The sequence below is a fragment of the Lolium perenne genome, chromosome 6, assembly GCF_019359855.2.
Source record: "Lolium perenne isolate Kyuss_39 chromosome 6, Kyuss_2.0, whole genome shotgun sequence".
Lineage (NCBI taxonomy): Eukaryota > Viridiplantae > Streptophyta > Magnoliopsida > Poales > Poaceae > Lolium > Lolium perenne.
In genome coordinates, this window is record NC_067249.2 from 154,928,091 (window position 1) to 154,947,665 (window position 19,575).

General features: G+C 41.5%; 2 protein-coding genes and 1 long non-coding RNA gene across 5 annotated transcripts; 1 reads left to right on the forward strand and 2 right to left on the reverse strand.

Annotated features, from left to right (window-relative positions):
- Positions 1–1,324: 1,324 nt before the first annotated feature.
- LOC127309496 (uncharacterized) lies at positions 1,325–4,710 on the reverse strand. 2 transcript variants are annotated; one of them, XR_007857181.2, is made up of 6 exons: positions 4,575–4,710; positions 3,726–3,827; positions 2,958–3,100; positions 2,785–2,858; positions 2,654–2,716; positions 1,325–1,562 (listed from the first exon to the last, which is right to left on the reverse strand). It is a non-coding gene; the product is annotated as an uncharacterized lncRNA (long non-coding RNA). The 2 variants fall into 2 exon arrangements; XR_011747358.1 differs by having other exon boundaries at positions 2,785–2,878.
- Positions 4,711–4,804: 94 nt separating this feature from the next.
- On the reverse strand, positions 4,805–7,226 carry LOC127307155 (uncharacterized). 2 transcript variants are annotated; one of them, XM_071822768.1, is made up of 4 exons: positions 7,027–7,226; positions 6,784–6,862; positions 5,797–5,992; positions 4,805–4,928 (listed from the first exon to the last, which is right to left on the reverse strand). In XM_071822768.1, exons 1-4 carry the CDS (start codon positions 7,087–7,089, stop codon positions 4,907–4,909), a joined length of 360 nt encoding a protein of 119 aa, XP_071678869.1. In that variant the 5' UTR covers positions 7,090–7,226; the 3' UTR covers positions 4,805–4,906. The 2 variants fall into 2 exon arrangements, with proteins under 2 accessions (XP_071678869.1, XP_071678868.1); XM_071822767.1 differs by having other exon boundaries at positions 6,784–6,865.
- Positions 7,227–7,278: 52 nt separating this feature from the next.
- LOC127307153 (uncharacterized) lies at positions 7,279–9,020 on the forward strand. Its single transcript, XM_051337859.2, has 3 exons — positions 7,279–7,657; positions 7,763–7,809; positions 8,325–9,020. Exons 1-3 carry the CDS (start codon positions 7,450–7,452, stop codon positions 8,868–8,870), a joined length of 801 nt encoding a protein of 266 aa, XP_051193819.1. The 5' UTR covers positions 7,279–7,449; the 3' UTR covers positions 8,871–9,020.
- Positions 9,021–19,575: the final 10,555 nt, after the last annotated feature.

Sequence of the window (19,575 nt, forward strand, 5' to 3'; positions counted from 1 at the left end):
TATGTACTATTTGCAGATGACCCGGTGCGCTATCGCGCCAAGGGCGAAAGCGAGACAATATTGTGCATCCGAGTTGTCGCCTGCATCGTCATCAGAGTCATCGCCTACACAGGGACCGACGCCATGAAAAAGTAATATATTTTCCTTAGATATATAGCCACTCGAAACATGTATCTGTGGAAACACCACTGAATTAATTAATTATTTAATCTATAGCTGGTCTTTGTTTGTTGCAGAGAGGTTTCATACTGAAGCAATAACGGAGGAGGTGGAGCAAAGTAGAAGGGAAGCTGAAACAATAAGACGAAGTGGTGTTTTACAAAAGCTGGTGGTGCAGGGAGGCTTAGTTGTATTGCCATCCATAATTAGCATTCCTCGACAATAGAAACATGCGACATTGGATGATTGGCACATTCACCTCTTAGCAACCAAGTGTCAACCCAATGATACCCTGGTACCCGGGAAGTCGATAGTATAAACCTCCCTGATCAGTTCTTCTTTTATGACATACATATGACCTGAGTGGTGCAATTGGCATAATCAAGATATTACTCAAGCTATAAGTTTTATCCATGAGATTTTTTGGGGATGCTGATGCTTCTTAATTAGCACTTTAAAAGGGCGTACTCACTATTTCAAACAGTTCTCAAGAGCCATTAGGAGCATGTTAAAAAAAATTTCCACATGGAAAATATGCTAAGAGGTATCCAATGTTAATAGAAACGTGGGCGACATGATCTGGGCCTTATTGGTAATTTATCAGAAATCAATTTACGAAGTTTTGGCATATCGCTCGAACATCCGCAAATTTCATATTTTCTCCAGAGTTGAACTATACCGGGTTTTCTGAAGTGTGGTCACATAGATCGGATTGATGTCTAGTATTCATATTACATGTAAAAATATATCTTTCTTTCAACGTAACTATGTTGTTATAATTTGGCATCATTGGAAAATACATGTATAATCGTCATGTAGGATAAAGGAAAGCAGCAGAGTGATTGGTTTGGCTGAAAAATAAAGGAACTGTCTTTTGTTATTGAATATAAAAGCACTGAAGTGAACGGTGGCTGACAAAGAGAAGAGAGACAGTGCCTTATAGGGCAAGAAAAGAGAGACAGTGCCTTAGAGAGACGGTGGTAGGAAGTATTTATGCTTGGTTCAGGTCAATGCGAGACCATAATGTTCCAATAAAACAAAAAACAGAATGCCTGGCTGGAGATATGAAGCTCCAGCGGAAAAAAATTGTGTCAAGTTTCCTCAGTCTATAGTTCTAAAGAAAAACTTCAGAATCATGATAACAGGCATTAAGCACACACATCTCTGTATAAACTTGGATCTCTGGTTTTCTCTGTAGAATCTGAATAAACATGCTACTGGAATACATGCACTACTTAGACCTCTTGTTATGTGTATGTTCAAACTGATCCTAACAATACTATGGTTTGACTTGGAGCCTTCTGACTCCTAAATCAAATAAACAGTCGAAGGGTACACAGGAGTCAACAAAGCAGTCGTAAAACTCCCAGGAATAATTGTCTATCCTGTTTTCAGAGATGTACCTGCAGATTTGTGCATAAGTCAATGCACCATAGAGTTCTTTGGTAGCACAAATATAACAGAGTACACGAGATTTAATCCCTAACAAATAGTACAACATATGTAGCCCGGTGCACCTACTGTTCAAAGAAACACTGAACTTAACAGCTAAACATACAAATAGTGAATACATCCAGATTTAGCAGTCTCACATGGTCTTGATACATCAGTGTAGGCCCCTTGAGAGCTGAAACTGAACCATGAGATAAGATTCATGATGCTCTAAATTTACAAAATGCAGTATGCACTACCAACTTGGATTTCTGAACATAGCTGGCATGTTACATACTGGTCTGCGGAAAGGGTAGACTGGTGTTATGCCAAATTAGAATCTAGGAGGCATGTACATGAGCGTTTTTGCAACAGATGGCTGGACAGTAGGACCTGAACTTGAGGTACACCTGGAAGCAATATATGTGGGATTCTGTTTAACTCCAAGGAAAACGCTAACTGTTAGTGTTTTGCATTGTTTTCTCCAGAAGGAAGATCATAACATTACATATATAAGGACGGTCATATAGTACATCTAATTTAGACAGCGATGTGGTGGCATGTACAGGCTGAAGGCAGACATGGCTGCTGGAATACCAGTGGTCCAGTGCTAAGTAGTAACATGGCTATTATACATGGCAATGTCAACGACACGTAACTCGTTCCAGGAAGGACGACAGCATACAAAATAACTCCTCTCCAGGGTAGGTCGATGGCATACTTTGGTGTTTTTTTTAATTAGAAAGGTTTATATCAACAAGAATAACTAAAATATCCAATGATTCGATGTTAAATAGCTCATGCAAATTTCATACTTCTTTAGCATAAGCAATTCAAGAAATATAGAGAACGTATGAAGAGAATGAAAGATATCTTAAATCTAAATAGCCATAACCTAAGGAGATGTGAGCATTCTTGGTCTAGCCTACCAGTGCACATGAAAACTAAATAGGCATATTAGGAAACAGATATAACATGTCCCACTAATGCCTCTTTGTATGTCATTTATTGGGGAAATGATCCAATGAAAAATGGGATTGGAAGAAGAAAACGGTAATCCTACCTCATATGCATAGTTCTGTGATATATTCTTCTCTGATTTCTCGACTGTGGCACTTCTCTGCACCTAAACAATAATGTAGATCCATTATCAGACTTGAATTTTGCATCAGTCAGAGTCAATTCAGATCTCACCTCACACAAAAGCATGCCATCGCCATTCTCGCCCTCTGTTGAAATTACCATTTGCAGCAAACCGATATTTTTACCTGTATACATAATTTTCTCTCTGCTCATAGTATAAAGCAAGTACTGCTGGATATCTCAAGAAAACTGGAATTGGACAGACTGCTCAAAATTTATCCAACCTTTATTGGAACGAAGAAGTGCATGCCTTTTCCTGCACTTTCTGCCAGTCTTGTAGCATGTCTCGGAATGGTGGCATGGTTCCCTAACTGACACTACCACCCACCGCTTATTCCTTAACTGGAAACAAAACCCTGTAAATAACCTGTATAAATAACAACAGCTCACAGAGTCCATCATTGTAAGCATAATTCCTATTTGGGGAAGCATATCGAAAAACAATCTGAAACTCTGAAAATGAAGTGCATCAAATATGATCCAGCTAAACGGAGAAAAAATACAGTAGTGCATGCATGAACTTGGAAGTAAATGCAGCTGTCATGAACTTATGATATGATCCATTCGCATAATCCAGGGTGAACTTTGCAAGGGTTGGGGAGGAGGAGAAGATACGAGGATTGGGGGAGGAAATGAGGGCCGGGGATTGGGTATCGTGGTGGGGGCAATCTAGGGTTTCACCATGGAGAGGAGAACGAAAGCGACCGAACGGGCGAGCGTGCCTCCCTCTCACCGTCGGGCCCCACACGTAGCCGGTCCTACGAGTCATGGACTCTTTCAGAAGCTGAACGAGTAAGAGAAGTTTCACTAAATCGGACGGCTGAGGTAGAAAGTGGGATCCGAAATTTACTGTACATGGTAAAACGTGGGGTGCAGATCGATTTGCCCCCTTCATAAGTTAATACATGCAAAGTTGTCCTTTTCCAGCATACATGTTGACCTCAGTCTCAACTAAATCAAGTAAATGACAAAAAGAGTAGTTGCTAGTGTACCTGAATCCAGTATTGTGTGGGGGTCACAATCCATAACAAAGATGTTGTACAACCTAATAGCCAGAAACAATATCGTCAAATCCTGGGACTTGAGTGATACTCCTGAAAACAATATAAGAAAAAAAAACTTGAGCAAGTCAGAGCATGGGCAAGAAACTACACAACCATAAACATGGACAAACGATAGGAAGGGAAAAAATAATGTATCTTAGAATTGTGTTGTTTGCATACAATGATACGCTAGTTAGTCAGATTGCACTAATTTTAAAACTTTACTATCAGAGACAGGTGAGAAGGTGATTAAGTGACCATAAAAATAAACCACTGCTTGTTTTGAAGATGCAAAATAAGATACATAAGCACATACAACTATTAGTTGCAATAACCTTATATTGAGCTCCTTGTAGGTGATTTATACTATTAGTTCATAGTAATAACATAGAGAAATCAAACTTGCGGCGAAAGAACAAAATGCAGTAGGAGACCTCCACAAATTTTATCTCACTTGCAATCATTCAAGGTATGATCGCTATTGACTACATGGTAAATGCAGTAGGAGACCTCCACAAATTTTATCTCACTTGCAATCATTCAAGGGATGATCGCTATTGACTACATGGTAGGCAGCAATAGCCTCAAATCAATACACTAAAAAGGAAGCAACTGAGAAGTGAGAAGGCTCAGAACAACACTATATGCAGCCCTTGAAAATGTAAATGGGTCCAAGGGGGTGTAGGAGAACCAACTCTGTATTTGATTAGGGAGACAATTAATAACCAGTTAAAAGACATGTAGGAGAAATGACCAATCCCTAACATGGCAAGCATCCAAGCGAGAAAGTTGCCGAACCTCATGGCATTGATCTCGAGTAGTGCCACTGCTGGCAGTACGACTGACTCTGCCTTACCACCAACTGCCCCCACCATGTCCTGATTGCCATAACCCCAGGCATATGAGGGCATGCAAGGGAGGACCAGCGAGGCCTAAATCAAGAGATGGTTTATGAGAGTAGCCTTGAGACACAGAAAAATTGTACCCATGGCATGAAAGAAATAGCATAGGGCGAAGTGCGGACCTGGGTAACTGTGAGTGTATCATCATGGGTTGGCGGCCTTGTCCTCTCCGATGGCTTCGACAAGGGGGCAAGGGGAGAGCCGTAGGCCCACAGCAAGGGAGCCGACTCAACCATGCTCCAAGCAGCAACTGCAAGTATTGTACAAAACATCAGAAAAAAAAATAATTTCGGTGTTACAAAAGTTTCAGAAGATCATCTCAATCTTGTGAGCTCCTATGCCACAATAGATTTTAGCTGTGCTAACTGCTAAGATGAGCAATGAACCAAGCCATTGTCACCAGACCACTCATGTAATTTGCATCACAAATCAGTTTCACCAACTTGTACTGCAACAATAGTATTGGAAACTAAGGCCTTTCATATGTACTTTTAGCTGCAGTAGGCAAATTGGCATGATTCTTGATAGTAATTACAAGGAGCCTGCTAGAAGTAGAAATAAGCATTATGTCACATCTATAATAGAACAAAGGATACCAAAAGAGAGAGAAATTAGCATACAATTAAGCATTTTCCTCTAGGAGCCATGATACTTAGAAGTATTTATGTTAACAAACGTAAAAAATCTTTGTGTCTTGGGAATTGAACCGTTGGAGCACAACAGCTGCATTGTGTGGAGTGAAAGAATGGTTTTTTCCAACGCTGGTTAGCAATTGACATAATCCATTTGCACCATGATAAGAAAAGAAGTAATAGCAAGGTCACGCTCACACATTGTTTGTCCCAAAAGCTTCCAAATGTTTTAGTAAGAATATTAATATTATTAATAGAGAATACGACCTATCATAAGAAAAGCTCAGCACTAATTATTTAGAGCTCTTCATTAAATAAATATATCTTTTCTTTTTTAGTAAGCAATGCATCATTAATCCCAAATTTTCACCACTCCTTTTGCATCTGTGTGGACCACCAAACAATATTGAGAACACCACACCAACTGAGCATAAATCATGAATTCCATTGGAGAATTAAAGAAGATCCGGGAGGGAGATGGTATACCTAGTAACAAGCCAGAGATGGCGAGGCTGCTGGCAGGCCACCGGATCGACCGTTGCAAACACGCCACAAGGCCGCACCACCTCCTCACTGTGCATCATTGGCACAAGAAATCTCGCTGACATCTCCTGGCTGAGGGAGGAGATGAAGGAGCACCAACTCCTCGCAATCAATCTGTTGTGTTTGTTGTAGCTTATTACTGCATAAATAAGGAGAAAGTGAATAACACAAACAAGCTTAGTCAAACACAGAAAGCAACAACCTTCTATCAGCATTCAACAGTAATGTTTAACTGAAAATCTAATCAATGTAAACTCTTTATCCTGCAAAGAAATTGTGTTGACTCTTTATCCTGAATATTTTAACCAGATAATCGTCCTATCATGAATATTTCAACAGTATATTATATGGATGATAACAATATGTTAACCATGACAAAACAAATATTGGGAAACAGTTTCCTACGTACCCTAGCCTACTTGCACTCACTAATTGGCGTTGCATTTCATTTTGTATCCTACCCGATATACTAATTGGTGTTGCATTTCATTTTGTATCCTACCCGATATTTTAACCAGATAATCGTCCTATCATGAAGGTGTCATGAACCAGAAATGCTTCAAGCAACTTTGTAAGTTTTTGGGACATAGTCTGTGAGGTACATCTTCTGTCTCTTGAGCCATTCGCCATATGGGTGATCTTTCAAGTATAGTTCCTTAATTAAGTGCATCATCATGTAGCTCAGTATCAATTCCTACAGGTACTATAATCACACAAAAAATAAGTTTGAAAAACAAATTTGGCAAAAGAAAATTGGTAAACAAAATAAAACATCCACTGCAACCAAAGCCCTCGCGCATCTGATCAGAATCCTCGTCATATGCAATTTCTCCATAGATTTGCAAACATAGCAAATCTACACAAGTTGAACAAGATGCACCTCATCACTTTTTTTAGAGTAAATTAACAGGCGATCAGCACGGAGCTTACATGTGGCATTGAAGCTATTGTCCTCATTTTCTTCCAGGAGCAGTCCGTCACCGCACAAAGTGCCTTGCTTGGCCAGCAGCTGCTGCACGGGGAGCCAAAAAAATAGAGCAGCAAGAATGAATCAGTACACATACATTTCATCAAACAGTTCACACGCAAGATCTTAAAGTAGAAGCAAATCGAAAGAAAAAGCCTAAAAGAGAGATCAGGAGCATATAGAAAGAAGGATTGAGAGGTGCTCACCATGGCGTCACAGGAACGGGCGACCGTGCATCCCAGAGTGTGTTCCAAAGTGTGCTGCTGCATGGCCCGTCCCCAACACAGTAGTGCCTACCACCACCGCTGCCGCGTCCAGCCGCTGCCGGTGCTCCGGCCGTTGGGGAAATGCTGAGATAAAGTCTAGAAATGTTATTTAAATATATGGTCTAGAAATAAGAAATATAGTGTACATACCGGAAAAGCAAAAAGGTTAAATGGAAGAACCAGTCTGACATGTGACTGGTCCAAAACCTGGGGAGTGCTGCATATGCTCAGATTTGCCCCTGTCTGTTTCTATCCATAGAAAAACCTGCGGCTCATATAAAATCCAGGATTTCTTGATATCAAGTAGTAGCAACCTGGCCATATCTACAAAGGAGTTAAGAGAGCACGCTGGACAGTCATCACATGGCTCAGCCTCCAGGTAAACTGATGGACGCAGTCAGAAGGCCAGTCTCGGCAGCTTCATCTCTTCATCAATCAGCGGTAAATCACCTCCAGCCACTGGTCACCTTGGCTCAGAGGAATGGAGTTGGCAGGAGATCCCTCCTTACTCTGCTGGCATCAGCTGCGGCCATACCCGAGGCTAGTGAATCAAGAAAGGCCCTATTGCAAGGTATGTGAGCATATGGTCCGATTTTTCGGGTCTACAGATAACCGTTATTTGTGGCCGGTTTGCTGTTCACCTTGGATAGATAAATTATTCTTCCTGCATATGTAGATTATGTGAAGAGATCAAAGGAAAACAAAGAAAAGAACGACAAGGAGGTATGTGGCCTACATTCGATATTTTTCCTTGGAAATATCATTCATGGCTACTGGAAGAAGCCTTTTGCTATTGTTTTGAGTTGATAATCTATATGCACTTCTCTATCAAATCATGAGCTCTTTTCAAAATACACATTTGGGTCCATATGTTCCCATTTCATTGTTTCAGTTGATTTAATACTATTGTCCCCTTGCTTTTTCATTTTTCATGAAAATCTTGAGGGAGGTTTGACCTGTGCTGTAATTTACTACCCTTGTTCGTAGTACAGGTTCAAGTTTCTTGGTGTTGGAGTAGATGCCTCTGATTTAAATAGGGAACCTTCTGCCACATACAAACTCAACCTACATAGTTAAATGCAGCTATCATTGTATTTTAAGTCTCAGACGAATTCAACTGCAGCCTCTATACAATGTCAGTTTTATGACTATATATAAGTTTACTGGAGCTACAAATTGATTGAGAAGAGAGCTTTCGCTGTGGTTGCAACTAATTTTGTGCTGCTCTCATATTCCAGAGGCTGGATGACTTCTACAAGAGGAATTACAAAGATTATTTTGGTTTCATGGAAAACTCGGTTAGAGAGAAGAAAGAGGAGGAGCTCACGGAGTCGGAGAAAGGAATTCTCGCGTGGCTAGGCTTCGCGGAGAGCCCGCCATCAGCTCCACCGCGCGGTCACCTTGCGCTGCTGCAGCTCGCAGCCGCACCGCGGCGCGCCTGGCCTCCCCAGCACGGCGAGGAGCTCCCAGGGAGCCCGCCCGCTTCCGCGCCGCCTCCTCCCGCTAGACCTCGGCCAGGAGCGCCTCCTCCTCCGCTTCCACCGAGGACAGCACCGCCGCCGCCTCGACCCCGCCGCCACGCCCTGCACACGCACGCCCACACCAAGGCCGGCGCCGCTCCCTCTCCGCTTCTCCAGCGCCTGGGGAGTGGCCTCTCCGGCCTCACGCGTGGCTGCAGCGGGAGAGAGAGATCGGCCGGCGATTGGGGAGGAGAAGAGACGTGGGTTGGGGAGGAGAGGAGGAGCGGGGATTGGGGGGAGTGGATTGGGTGTGTCCCGATCTAGGTTTTCACTGTTCAGCCGCTGTAGACTCAAAGGCGACGCGAATTAACACCCGTAGCTGCCTCTGACCGTTGGGCCTCCCATATTGCTGAACCCACGCGTCATAGACTCGTTGGGAAGATGAGCAGGTGAGGAAAAAACTCACCGATCGGACGGCTGCTGTGAAAAGTGGGACTGAGTATTTACTGTAGAGGGTGAAACGGGTGGCTCAGATCGTTTTGCCCCTCTCAGGTGCCTTGCATGGCCGGGTAGTCTAGGGACATTTATAGAAGAAATTAAACAATCTCGAGATAAGTACATCTAGCTTGGATAATAACTATTGTCATGTTCGTAATCGTCTTGAACAAGTTTTAGTGAACTCTAAACTTTCATTGTGGGATCCTACTGTTAAAATTGCTATCGGTGATCGAACTCTTCGTGCCAACTGTGATATTATGTCTGAATTTTGCCTTATGCCTGAGAGCATTTATAAATCTTTGAAACTTTGGGGAGTCGATGAAGGAGGAGAAGAAATAACTCTCATTAATAACTCTGTTATAATTCCTAAGGGAATAGCCGCAGGTGTGCATACAACCATTCTTGGAAGAACAATATCCATTGATTATCTTGTTGTTGAATGTGTAGGGACAGGAAAAATCACACTCGGAAGATCCTTGCTGAAACTATTGGGAGCAGTCATTGATGTGGGAGAAGGCACCCTGAAATTCACCTCTATACCGGGGGGAAATCATATATTTCCTAAATCAAAGGGAAAGAAAATCAATAAAGGTAAGGGTAAAGCCCAAGGTAAGGTTGACGCACCGTCTCTTGATAATACTTGATACATACTTTCTGCGCCTAGCTGAAAGGCGTTAAAGAAAAGCGCTTATGGGAGACAACCCATGTTTTTACCTACAGTACTTTGTTTTTATTTTGTGTCTTGGAAGTTGTTTACTACTGTAGCAACCTCTCCTTATCTTAGTTTAGTGTTTTATTGTGCCAAGTAAAGTCGTTGATAGAAAAGTTCATACTAGATTTGGATTACTGCGCAGAAACAGATTTCTTTGCTGTCACGAATCTGGGCTGTTTTCCCTGTAGGTAACTCAGAAAATTATGCCAATTTACGTGAGTGATCCTCAGATATGTACGCAACTTTCATTCAATTTCAACATTTTCATTTGAGCAAGTCTGGTATCTCGATAAAATTCGTCAATACGAACTGTTCTGTTTTGACAGATTCTGCCTTTTATTTCGCATTGCCTCTTTTGCTATGTTGGATGAATTTCTTTGATCCATTAATGTCCAGTAGCTTTATGCAATGTCCAGAAGTGTTAAGAATGATTGTGTCACCTCTGAATATGTTAATTTTTATTGTCGCTAACCCTCTAATGAGTTGTTCTAAGTTTGGTGTGGAGGAAGTTTTCAAGGATCAAGAGAGGAGTATGATGCAACATGATCAAGGAGAGTGAAAGCTCTAAGCTTGGGGATGCCCCGGTGGTTCACCCCTGCATATATCAAGAAGACTCAAGCGTCTAAGCTTGGGGATGCCCAAGGCATCCCCTTCTTCATCGACAACATTATCAGGTTCCTCCCCTGAAACTATATTTTTATTCCATCACATCTTATGTGCTTTTCTTGGAGCGTCGGTTTGTTTTTGTTTTTGTTTTGTTTGAATAAAATGGATCCTAGCATTCACTTTATGGGAGAGAGACACGCTCCACTGTAGCATATGGACAAGTATGTCCTTAGCTTCTACTCATAGTATTCATGGCGAAGTTTCTTCTTCGTTAAATTGTTATATGGTTGGAATTGGAAAATGATACATGTAGTAATTGCTATTAATGTCTTGGGTAATGTGATACTTGGCAATTGTTGTGCTCATGATTAAGCTCTTGCATCATATGCTTTGCACCCATTAATGAAGAAATACATAGAGCATGCTAAAATTTGGTTTGCATATTTGGTTTCTCTAAGGTCTAGATAATTTCTAGTATTGAGTTTGAACAACAAGAAAGACGGTGTAGAGTCTTATAATGTTTTCAATATGTCTTTTATGTGAGTTTTGCTGCACCGGTTCATCCTTGTGTTTGTTTCAAATAAGCCTTGCTAGCCTAAACCTTGTATCGAGAGGGAATACTTCTCATGCATCCAAAATACTTGAGCCAACCACTATGCCATTTGTGTCCACCATACCTACCTACTACATGGTATTTTCCGCCATTCCAAAGTAAATTACTTGAGTGCTACCTTTAAAATTCCATCATTCACCTTTGCAATATATAGCTCATGGGACAAATAGCTTAAAAACTATTGTGGTATTGAATATGTCATTATGCACTTTATCTCTTATTAAGTTGCTTGTTGTGCGATAACCATGTTTACTGGGGACGCCATCAACTACCCTTCGTTGAATTTCATGTGAGTTGCTATGCATGTTCGTCTTGTCTGAAGTAAGAGCGATCTACCACCTTATGGTTAAGCATGCATATTGTTAGACAAGAACATTGGGCCGCTAACTAAAGCCATGATCCATGGTGGAAGTTTCAGTTTTGGACATATATCCTCAATCTCAAATGAGAATATTATTAATTGTTGTTACATGCTTATGCATAAAAGAGGAGTCCATTATCTGTTGTCTATGTTGTCCCGGTATGGATGTCTAAGTTGAGAATAATCAATAGCGAGAAATCCAATGCGAGCTTTCTCCTTAGACCTTTGTACAGGCGGCATAGAGGTACCCCTTTGTGACACTTGTTTAAAACATGTGCACTGTGATGATCCGGTAGTCCAAGCTAATTAGGACAAGGTGCGGGCACTATTAGTATACTATGCATGAGGCTTGCAACTTGTAAGATATAATTTACATGATACATATGCTTTATTACTACCGTTGACAAAATTGTTTCATGTTTTCAAAATCAAAGCTCTAGCACAAATATAGCAATCGATGCTTTTCCTCTATGGGGGACAATTCTTTTACTTTCAATGTTGAGTCAGTTCACCTATTTCTCTCCACCTCAAAAAGCAAACACTTGTGTGAACTATGCATTGATTCCTACATATTTGTTTATTGCACTTATTATATTACTCTATGTTGACAATATCCATGAGATATACATGTTACAAGTTGAAAGCAACCGCTGAAACTTAATCTTCCTTTGTGTTGCTTCAATGCCTTTACTTTGAATTATTGCTTTATGAGTTAACTCTTATGCAAGACTTATTGATGCTTGTCTTGAAGTGCTATTCATGAAAAGTATTTGCTTTATGATTCACTTGTTTACTCATGTCATATACATTGTTTTGATCGCTGCATTCACTACATATGCTTTACAAATAGTATGATCAAGGTTATGATGGCATGTCACTCCAGAAATTATCTGTGTTATCGTTTTACCTGCTCGGGACGAGCAGAACTAAGCTTGGGGATGCTGATACGTCTCCGACGTATCGATAATTTCTTATGTTCCATGCCACATTATTGATGTTATCTACATGTTTTATGCACACTTTATGTCATATTCGTGCATTTTCTGGAACTAACCTATTAACAAGATGCCGAAGTGCCAGTTGCTGTTTTCTGCTGTTTTTGGTTTCAGAAATCCTAGTAACGAAATATTCTCAGAATTGGACGAAATCAACGCCCAGGGTCCTATTTTGCCACGAAGCTTCCAGAAGTCCGAAGAGGAGACGAAAAGGGGCCACGAGGGGGCCACACCCTAGGGCGGCGCGGCCCCCCCTTGGCCGTGCGGCCCTGTGGTGTGGGGCCCTCGTGCCGCCTCCTGACCTGCCCTTCTGCCTACTTAAAGCCTCCGTTGCGAAACCCCGCATCGAGAGCCACGATACGGAAAACCTTCCGCAGACGCCGCCGCCGCCGATCCCATCTCGGGGGATCCAGAGATCGCCTCCGCACCCTGCCGGAGAGGGGAATCATCTCCGGAGGACTCTACGCCGCCATGGTCGCCTCCGGAGTGATGTGTGAGTAGTCTACCCCTGGACTATGGGTCCATAGCAGTAGCTAGATGGTTGTCTTCTCCCCATTGTGCTTCATTGTCGGATCTTGTGAGCTGCCTAACATGATCAAGATCATCTATCTGTAATTCTATATGTTGCGTTTGTTGGGATCCGATGAATAGAGAATACTTGTTATGTTGATTATCAAAGTTATATCTATGTGTTGTTTATGATCTTGCATGCTCTCCGTTACTAGTAGATGCTCTGGCCAAGTAGATGCTTGTAACTCCAAGAGGGAGTATTTATGCTCGATAGTGGGTTCATGCCTGCATTGACACAGGACAAGGATGAGAAAGTTCTAAGGTTGTGTTGTGCTGTTGCCACTAGGGATAAAACATTGATGCTATGTCTAAGGATGTAGTTGTTGATTACATTACGCACCATACTTAATGCAATTGTCTGTTGCTTTGCAACTTAATACTGGAGGGGGTTTGGATGATAACCTGAAGGTGGACTTTTTAGGCATAGATGCAGTTGGATGGCGGTCTATGTACTTTGTCGTAATGCCCAATTAAATCTCACTATACTCATCATGATATGTATGTGCATGGTCATGCCCTCTTTATTTGTCAATTGCCCAACTGTAATTTGTTCACCCAACATGCTGTTTATCTTATGGGAGAGACACCTCTAGTGAACTGTGGACCCCGGTCCAATTCTCTTTACTGAAATACAATCTACTAAATTCTGTTCTACTGTTTTCTGCAAACAATCATCTTCCACACAATACGGTTAATCCTTTGTTACAGCAAGCCGGTGAGATTGACAACCTCACTGTTTCGTTGGGGCAAAGTACTTTGGTTGTGTTGTGCAGGTTCCACGTTGGCGCCGGAATCCCTGGTGTTGCGCCGCACTACATCCCGCCGCCATCAACCTTCAACGTGCTTCTTGGCTCCTCCTGGTTCGATAAACCTTGGTTTCTTTCTGAGGGAAAACTTGCTGCTGTGCGCATCATACCTTCCTCTTGGGGTTCCCAACGAACGTGTGAGTTACACGCCATCACCCTTCTCACGACATATGTAGCATGTTCTTCTCTTCTCCTTCTTCTCACTTGATTTCTCCACAACGGGAGCCTTGGCTTGATCCTTCTTGGGTAGCGGCCTTTCTTCAAGTTGAGGTAGACCTTGAGCTTGACCTTGAGGAAGACCATGAGCTCCATCTTGAGGCCGCTTCCCTTGTTTCTTCTCGCCAAGTGGCTTCTTCTTCAAGGGGCACGATCTAACATGATGCCCTTCAATCTTGCACTTGAAGCACACAATCTTGGCGGGGTCCTTCACATGCCCATGGCCTTTCTTCCGCTTGTGCGTGGTGGGCTTGTTCTTGTCGTTGGAGTTGAATCCAAGTCCACTCTTGTCATTTGGGGATTGCTTCCCTTCATGACCCTTTACCAAGTCCTTCTTCAAAGAAGTGACTTGGGCCTCGTGCTCTTCGATTTCCCCTACATGGTTAGTAACAAAACACGTACTATAGCAAGTGGAAGCTTTATTGTTAGAGCAACAAGGCAAGGTATGTAATTCACCACAAGATATAGCAATATCATGGGTGGGTGAATTACTAGCACAAGCACATGGATTTTTAGAGCAACAAGGCATAGAAGGTAGTTCACCACAAGATAAATCAATAGCATGAGTGGGTTAACAAAAAGCACTAGCACATGGCAAAATAGCATTTTGAGAGGTAGTGCTAGTAATCACATGAGGCTCACAAGATTTTACCTTTGACATGATAGCCTCATGAGCTAACTTTAGCAAATCATGAGAGACTAGAAGATCATCATGGGAGCTACAAAGCTTTCCATGACTTTCTTCCAATTTCTCATAATTGCTTGTTAGCAAAGAAAGTTGAGCCATTAGCTCAACATTCTCCTTCAAGATGGATGCTTCACAAGAGGTAGAGTTAGTAGCACAAGCATTATCAATTATAGCATAAGGAGAAGGCAACTTAGCAAGCTCTATTAGGTTGAGAGCCTTAAATTGCTCTTGTGACTCGGTGAGTTTGATGAGCTCACTCTCAATGGTCCTAGAACCATTTTTGAGAAGCTCAAAATCCTCAAGGAGTTTAGTATGAGCAATTACTAGCTCATCATTTTTAATTTGAAAATCATGTGCCGCCTCTAAAGCTCTATCACGAGATTCCTTTACTTTAGATAGCTCTAGAGTAAAGGTCTCCTCAAGAGATTCTTTGGTGGTTTGTTGTTATTCAAGAGCTTCACTAAGAGTTGCAATCTTGTTTGCATACTCTTGCTTATGCCCTTCCATTTTCTCAATAAGTTTTGTGCTCTCAATGGAAAAAAGCCAAGATTTTCATGAAGTTAGAGCAAGCAAATTTCTTATCATGGAGAGCATGGAAAACCAACTCACCCATCATGTTTAAGGAAGCAACATTAAGTTCTTCCATATCGTCATCCTCATCATCACTAGATAGATAGGTTTCCAAGGAATGAGATACCTTAGAAGCCTTAGCCATAAGGCAAGTGTAGGAACCGTGCGATGAAGAAGAAGATGAACTACTTGAAGCTCCATCCAAGATCTTGTCTTGGCCCATAGTATCTTCGGTTTCCTCTACATTGTTAGTCACACAAATACTAGAGGAAAGCCAAGTATTTTCATTATGGCAACAAGACAAGGCAAGCATATCAACATGGGATGAAGATATGCAAGGACTACCAACACTAGCATGTAAAGCATTTATAGTCTACAAGTTGATACGTCTCCGACGTATCGATAATTTCTTATGTTCCATGCCACATTATTGATGATATCTACATGTTTTATGTATACTTTATGTTGTTTTTATGCGTTTTCTGGAACTAACCTATTGACGAGATGCCGAAGGGCCAGTTGCTGTTTTCTGCTGTTTTTGGTTTCAGAAATCCTAGTAAGGAAATATTCTCGGAATCGGACGAAATCAACGCCCAGCATCTTAGAATTCCCGGAAGCATCCAGAACACCCGAGAGCCGCCAGAGGGGGGACACAGGCCCCCCAGGAGATAGGCCGGCGCGGCCCAGGGGTGGCCCGCGCCCCCCTGTGGTGACGTCGCCTCGTTGACCCTCCGACGCCGCCTCTTCGCCTATTTAGGCCCCATCGACCTAAAACCTCGAGACGGAAAAGCCACGGTACGAGAAACCTTCCAGAGCCGCCGCCATCGCGAAGCCAAGATCTGGGGGACAGGAGTCTCTGTTCCGGCACGCCGCTGGGACGGGGAAGTGCCCCCGGAAGGCTTCTCCATCGACACCACCGCCATCTTCATCACCGCTGCTGTCTCCCATGAGGAGGGAGTAGTTCTCCATCGAGGCTCGGGGCTGTACCGGTAGCTATGTGGTTAATCTCTCTCCTATGTACTTCAATACAATAATCTCATGAGCTGCCTTACATGATTGAGATTCATATGATGATGCTTGTAATCTAGATGTCATTATGCTAGTCAAGTGGATTTTACTTATGTGATCTCCGGAGACTCCTTGTCCCACGTGTGTAAAGGTGACAGTGTGTGCACCGTGTGGGTCTCTTAGGCTATATTTCACAGAATACTTATTCACTGTTATGAATGGCATAGTGAAGTGCTTATTTATATCTCTTTATGATTGCAATGTGTTTTGTATCACAATTTATCTGTGTGCTACTCTTGTGATGTTATTAAAGTAGTTTATTCCTCCTGCACGGTGTAATGGTGACAGTGTGTGCATCGTGTAGTACTTGGCGTAGGCTATGATTGTGATCTCTTGTAGATTATGAAGTTAACTATTGCTATGATGGTATTGATGTGATCTATGCCTCCTTTCGTAGCATGAAGGTGACAGTGTGCATGCTATGTTAGTACTTGGTTTGGTTATGTTGATCTGTCATGCACTCTAAGGTTATTTAAATATGAATATTGAATATTGTGGAGCTTGTTAACTCCGGCATTGAGGGTTCGTGTAATCCTACACAGTTAGTGGTGTTCATCATCCAACAAGAGGGTGTAGAGTCTAGCATATATTTATTTATTCTGTTATGTGATCAATGTTGAGAGTGTCCACTAGTGAAAGTATGATCCCTAGGCCTTGTTCCTAAATACTGAAATCACTGCTTGTTTACTGTTTTACTGCATCTCTACTGCCTGCAATATTACCACCATCAACCACACGCCAGTCCTGGGCAAAGCACTTTTCTGGCACCATTACTACTGCTCATACTTATTCATACCACCTGTATTTCACTATCTCTTCGCCGAACTTGTGCACCTATTAGGTGTGTTGGGGACACAAGAGACTTCTTGCTTTGTGGTTGCAGGGTTGCATGAGAGGGATATCTTTGACCTCTTCCTCCCTGAGTTCGATAAACCTTGGGTGATCCACTTAAGGGAAACTTGCTGCTGTTCTACAAACCTCTGCTCTTGGAGGCCCAACACTGTCTACAAGAATAGAAGCTCCCGTAGACATCAAGCACTTTTCTGGCGCCGTTGCCGGGGAGGAAAGGTAAAAGGCTCTCATACTCCGGTCCCAGGTAAAGTACTTTTCTGGCGCCGTTGTGTGTGTGCTCGAAGCTATTTCCTTTAGATCCTGCAATTGCATCTTTTTGTTTCTTGTTTACACTAGTTAGGCATAATGGAAAACAACAAAAATATGAGAGATCTTTATGAACTTTATCTTGAATTAGGACATGATGTGTTTGAAGAGAGAATTAAAAAACCCATGGAACTTTATATGCATGCTAATGGGAATGTTATTAATATGAATGCTTTGAACACTATTGTTGCTAATGCTATGGAAAATTCTAAGCTTGGGGAAGCTGGTTTTGATGAGCATGATCTTTTTAGTCCCCCAAGCATTGAGGAGGAAATTTACTTTGATGATACTTTGCCACCTATTTATGATGATTATAATGATAGTAGTCTTTTGGTGCCACCTGTTATGGAGGATAAATTTGATTATGATTACAATATGCCTCCTATATTTGATGATGAGAATAATAATGATAGCTACTTTGTTGAATTTGCTCCCACTACAACTAATAAAATTGATTATGCTTATGTGGAGAGTAATAATTTTATGCATGAGACTCATGATAAGAATGTTTCATTTGATAGTTATATTGTTGAGTTTGCTCATGATACTACTGAAAGTTATTATGAGAGAGGAAAATATGGTTGTAGAAATTTTCATGTTACTAAAACACCTCTCTATGTGCTGAAATTTTTGAAGCTACACTTGTTTTATCTTCCTATGCTTGTCACTTTACTCTTCATGAACTTGTTTATTTACAAGATTCCTATGCATAGGAAGCATGTTAGACTTAAATTTGTTTTGAATTTGCCTGTTGATGCTCTCTTTTGCTTCAAATACTATTTCTTGCGAGTGCATCATTAAAACTGCTGAGCCCAGCTTAATGGCTATAAAGAAAGAACTTCTTGGGAGATAACCCATGTGTTTATTTTGCTACAGTACTTTGTTTTATATTAGTGTCTTGGAAATTGTTACTACTGTAGCAACCTCTCCTTATCTTAGTTTGTTGCATAGTTGTGCCAAGTAAAGTCGTTGATAGTAAGGTTCATACTAGATTTGGATTACTGCGCAGAAACAGATTTCTTTGCTGTCACGAATCTGGGCAAAATTCTCTGTAGGTAGCTCAGAAAATTATGCCAATTTACGTGAGTGATCCTCAGATAAGTACGCAACTTTCATTAAATTTGAGCTTTTTCATTTGAGCAAGTCTGGTGCCTCAATAAAATTCGTCTTTACGAACTGTTCTGTTTTGACAGATTCTGCCTTTTATTTCGCATTGCCTGTTTTGATATGCTTGATGGATTTTTCGATTCCATTAACTTTTAGTAGCTTTGTGCAATGTCCAGAAGTGTAAAGAATGATTGTGTCACCTCTGAACATGTGAATTTTTGATTATGCACTAACCCTCTAATGAGTTGTTTTGAGTTTGGTGTGGAGGAAGTTTTCAAGGGTCAAGAGAGGAGGATGATATACTACGATCAAGAAGAGTGAAAAGTCTAAGCTTGGGGATGCCCCGGTGGTTCACCCCTGCATATTTCAAGAAGACTCAAGCATCTAAGCTTGGGGATGCCCAAGGCATCCCCTTCTTCATCGACAAATTATCAGGTTCCTTCTCTTGAAACTATATTTTTATTCGGTCACATCTTATGTACTTTACTTGGAGCGTCTGTATGTTTTTGTTTTTGTTTTTGTTTGAATAAATGCTTGTGTGGGAGAGAGACACGCTCCGCTGGTTCATATGAACACATGTGTTCTTAGCTTTTAATGTTCATGGCGAAGGTTGAAACTGCTTCGTTAATTGTTATATGGTTGGAAACGGGAAATGCTACATGTAGTAATTGGTATGATGTCTTGAATAATTTGATACTTGGAAATTGTTGTGCTCATGATTAAGCTCTTGCATCATATACTTTGCACCTATTAATGAAGAAATACATAGAGCTTGTTGAAATTTGGTTTGCATAATTGGTCTCTCTAAGGTCTAGATAATTTCTAGTATTGAGTTTGAACAACAAGGAAGACGGTGTAGAGTCTTATAATGTTTACAATATGTCTTTTATGTGAGTTTTGCTGCACCGGTTCATCCTTGTGTTTGTTTCAAATAACCTTGCTAGCCTAAGCCTTGTATCGAGAGGGAATACTTCTCATGCATCCAAAATCCTTGAGCCAACCACTATGCCATTTGTGTCCACCATACCTACCTACTACATGGTATTTCTCCGCCATTCCAA

What these genes read in the sequence shown, in the direction of transcription:
- LOC127307155 (XM_071822767.1), bottom strand. Translation starts at nt 7,089, where the DNA reads ATGCAGCAGCACACTTTGGAACACACTCTGGGATGCACGGTCGCCCGT. An exon ending in CAATAGCTTCAATGCCACAT is followed by an intron (nt 5,993 to 6,783) that starts GTAAGCTCCGTG and finishes TTATTTATGCAG; the next exon opens with TAATAAGCTACAACAAACAC. An exon ending in CATCTCTGGCTTGTTACTAG is followed by an intron (nt 4,929 to 5,796) that starts GTATACCATCTC and finishes CAATACTTGCAG; the next exon opens with TTGCTGCTTGGAGCATGGTT.
- LOC127307153 (XM_051337859.2), top strand. Translation starts at nt 7,450, where the DNA reads ATGGCTCAGCCTCCAGGTAAACTGATGGACGCAGTCAGAAGGCCAGTC. An exon ending in AAGAAAGGCCCTATTGCAAG is followed by an intron (nt 7,658 to 7,762) that starts GTATGTGAGCAT and finishes CTGCATATGTAG; the next exon opens with ATTATGTGAAGAGATCAAAG. An exon ending in AAGAAAAGAACGACAAGGAG is followed by an intron (nt 7,810 to 8,324) that starts GTATGTGGCCTA and finishes CTCATATTCCAG; the next exon opens with AGGCTGGATGACTTCTACAA.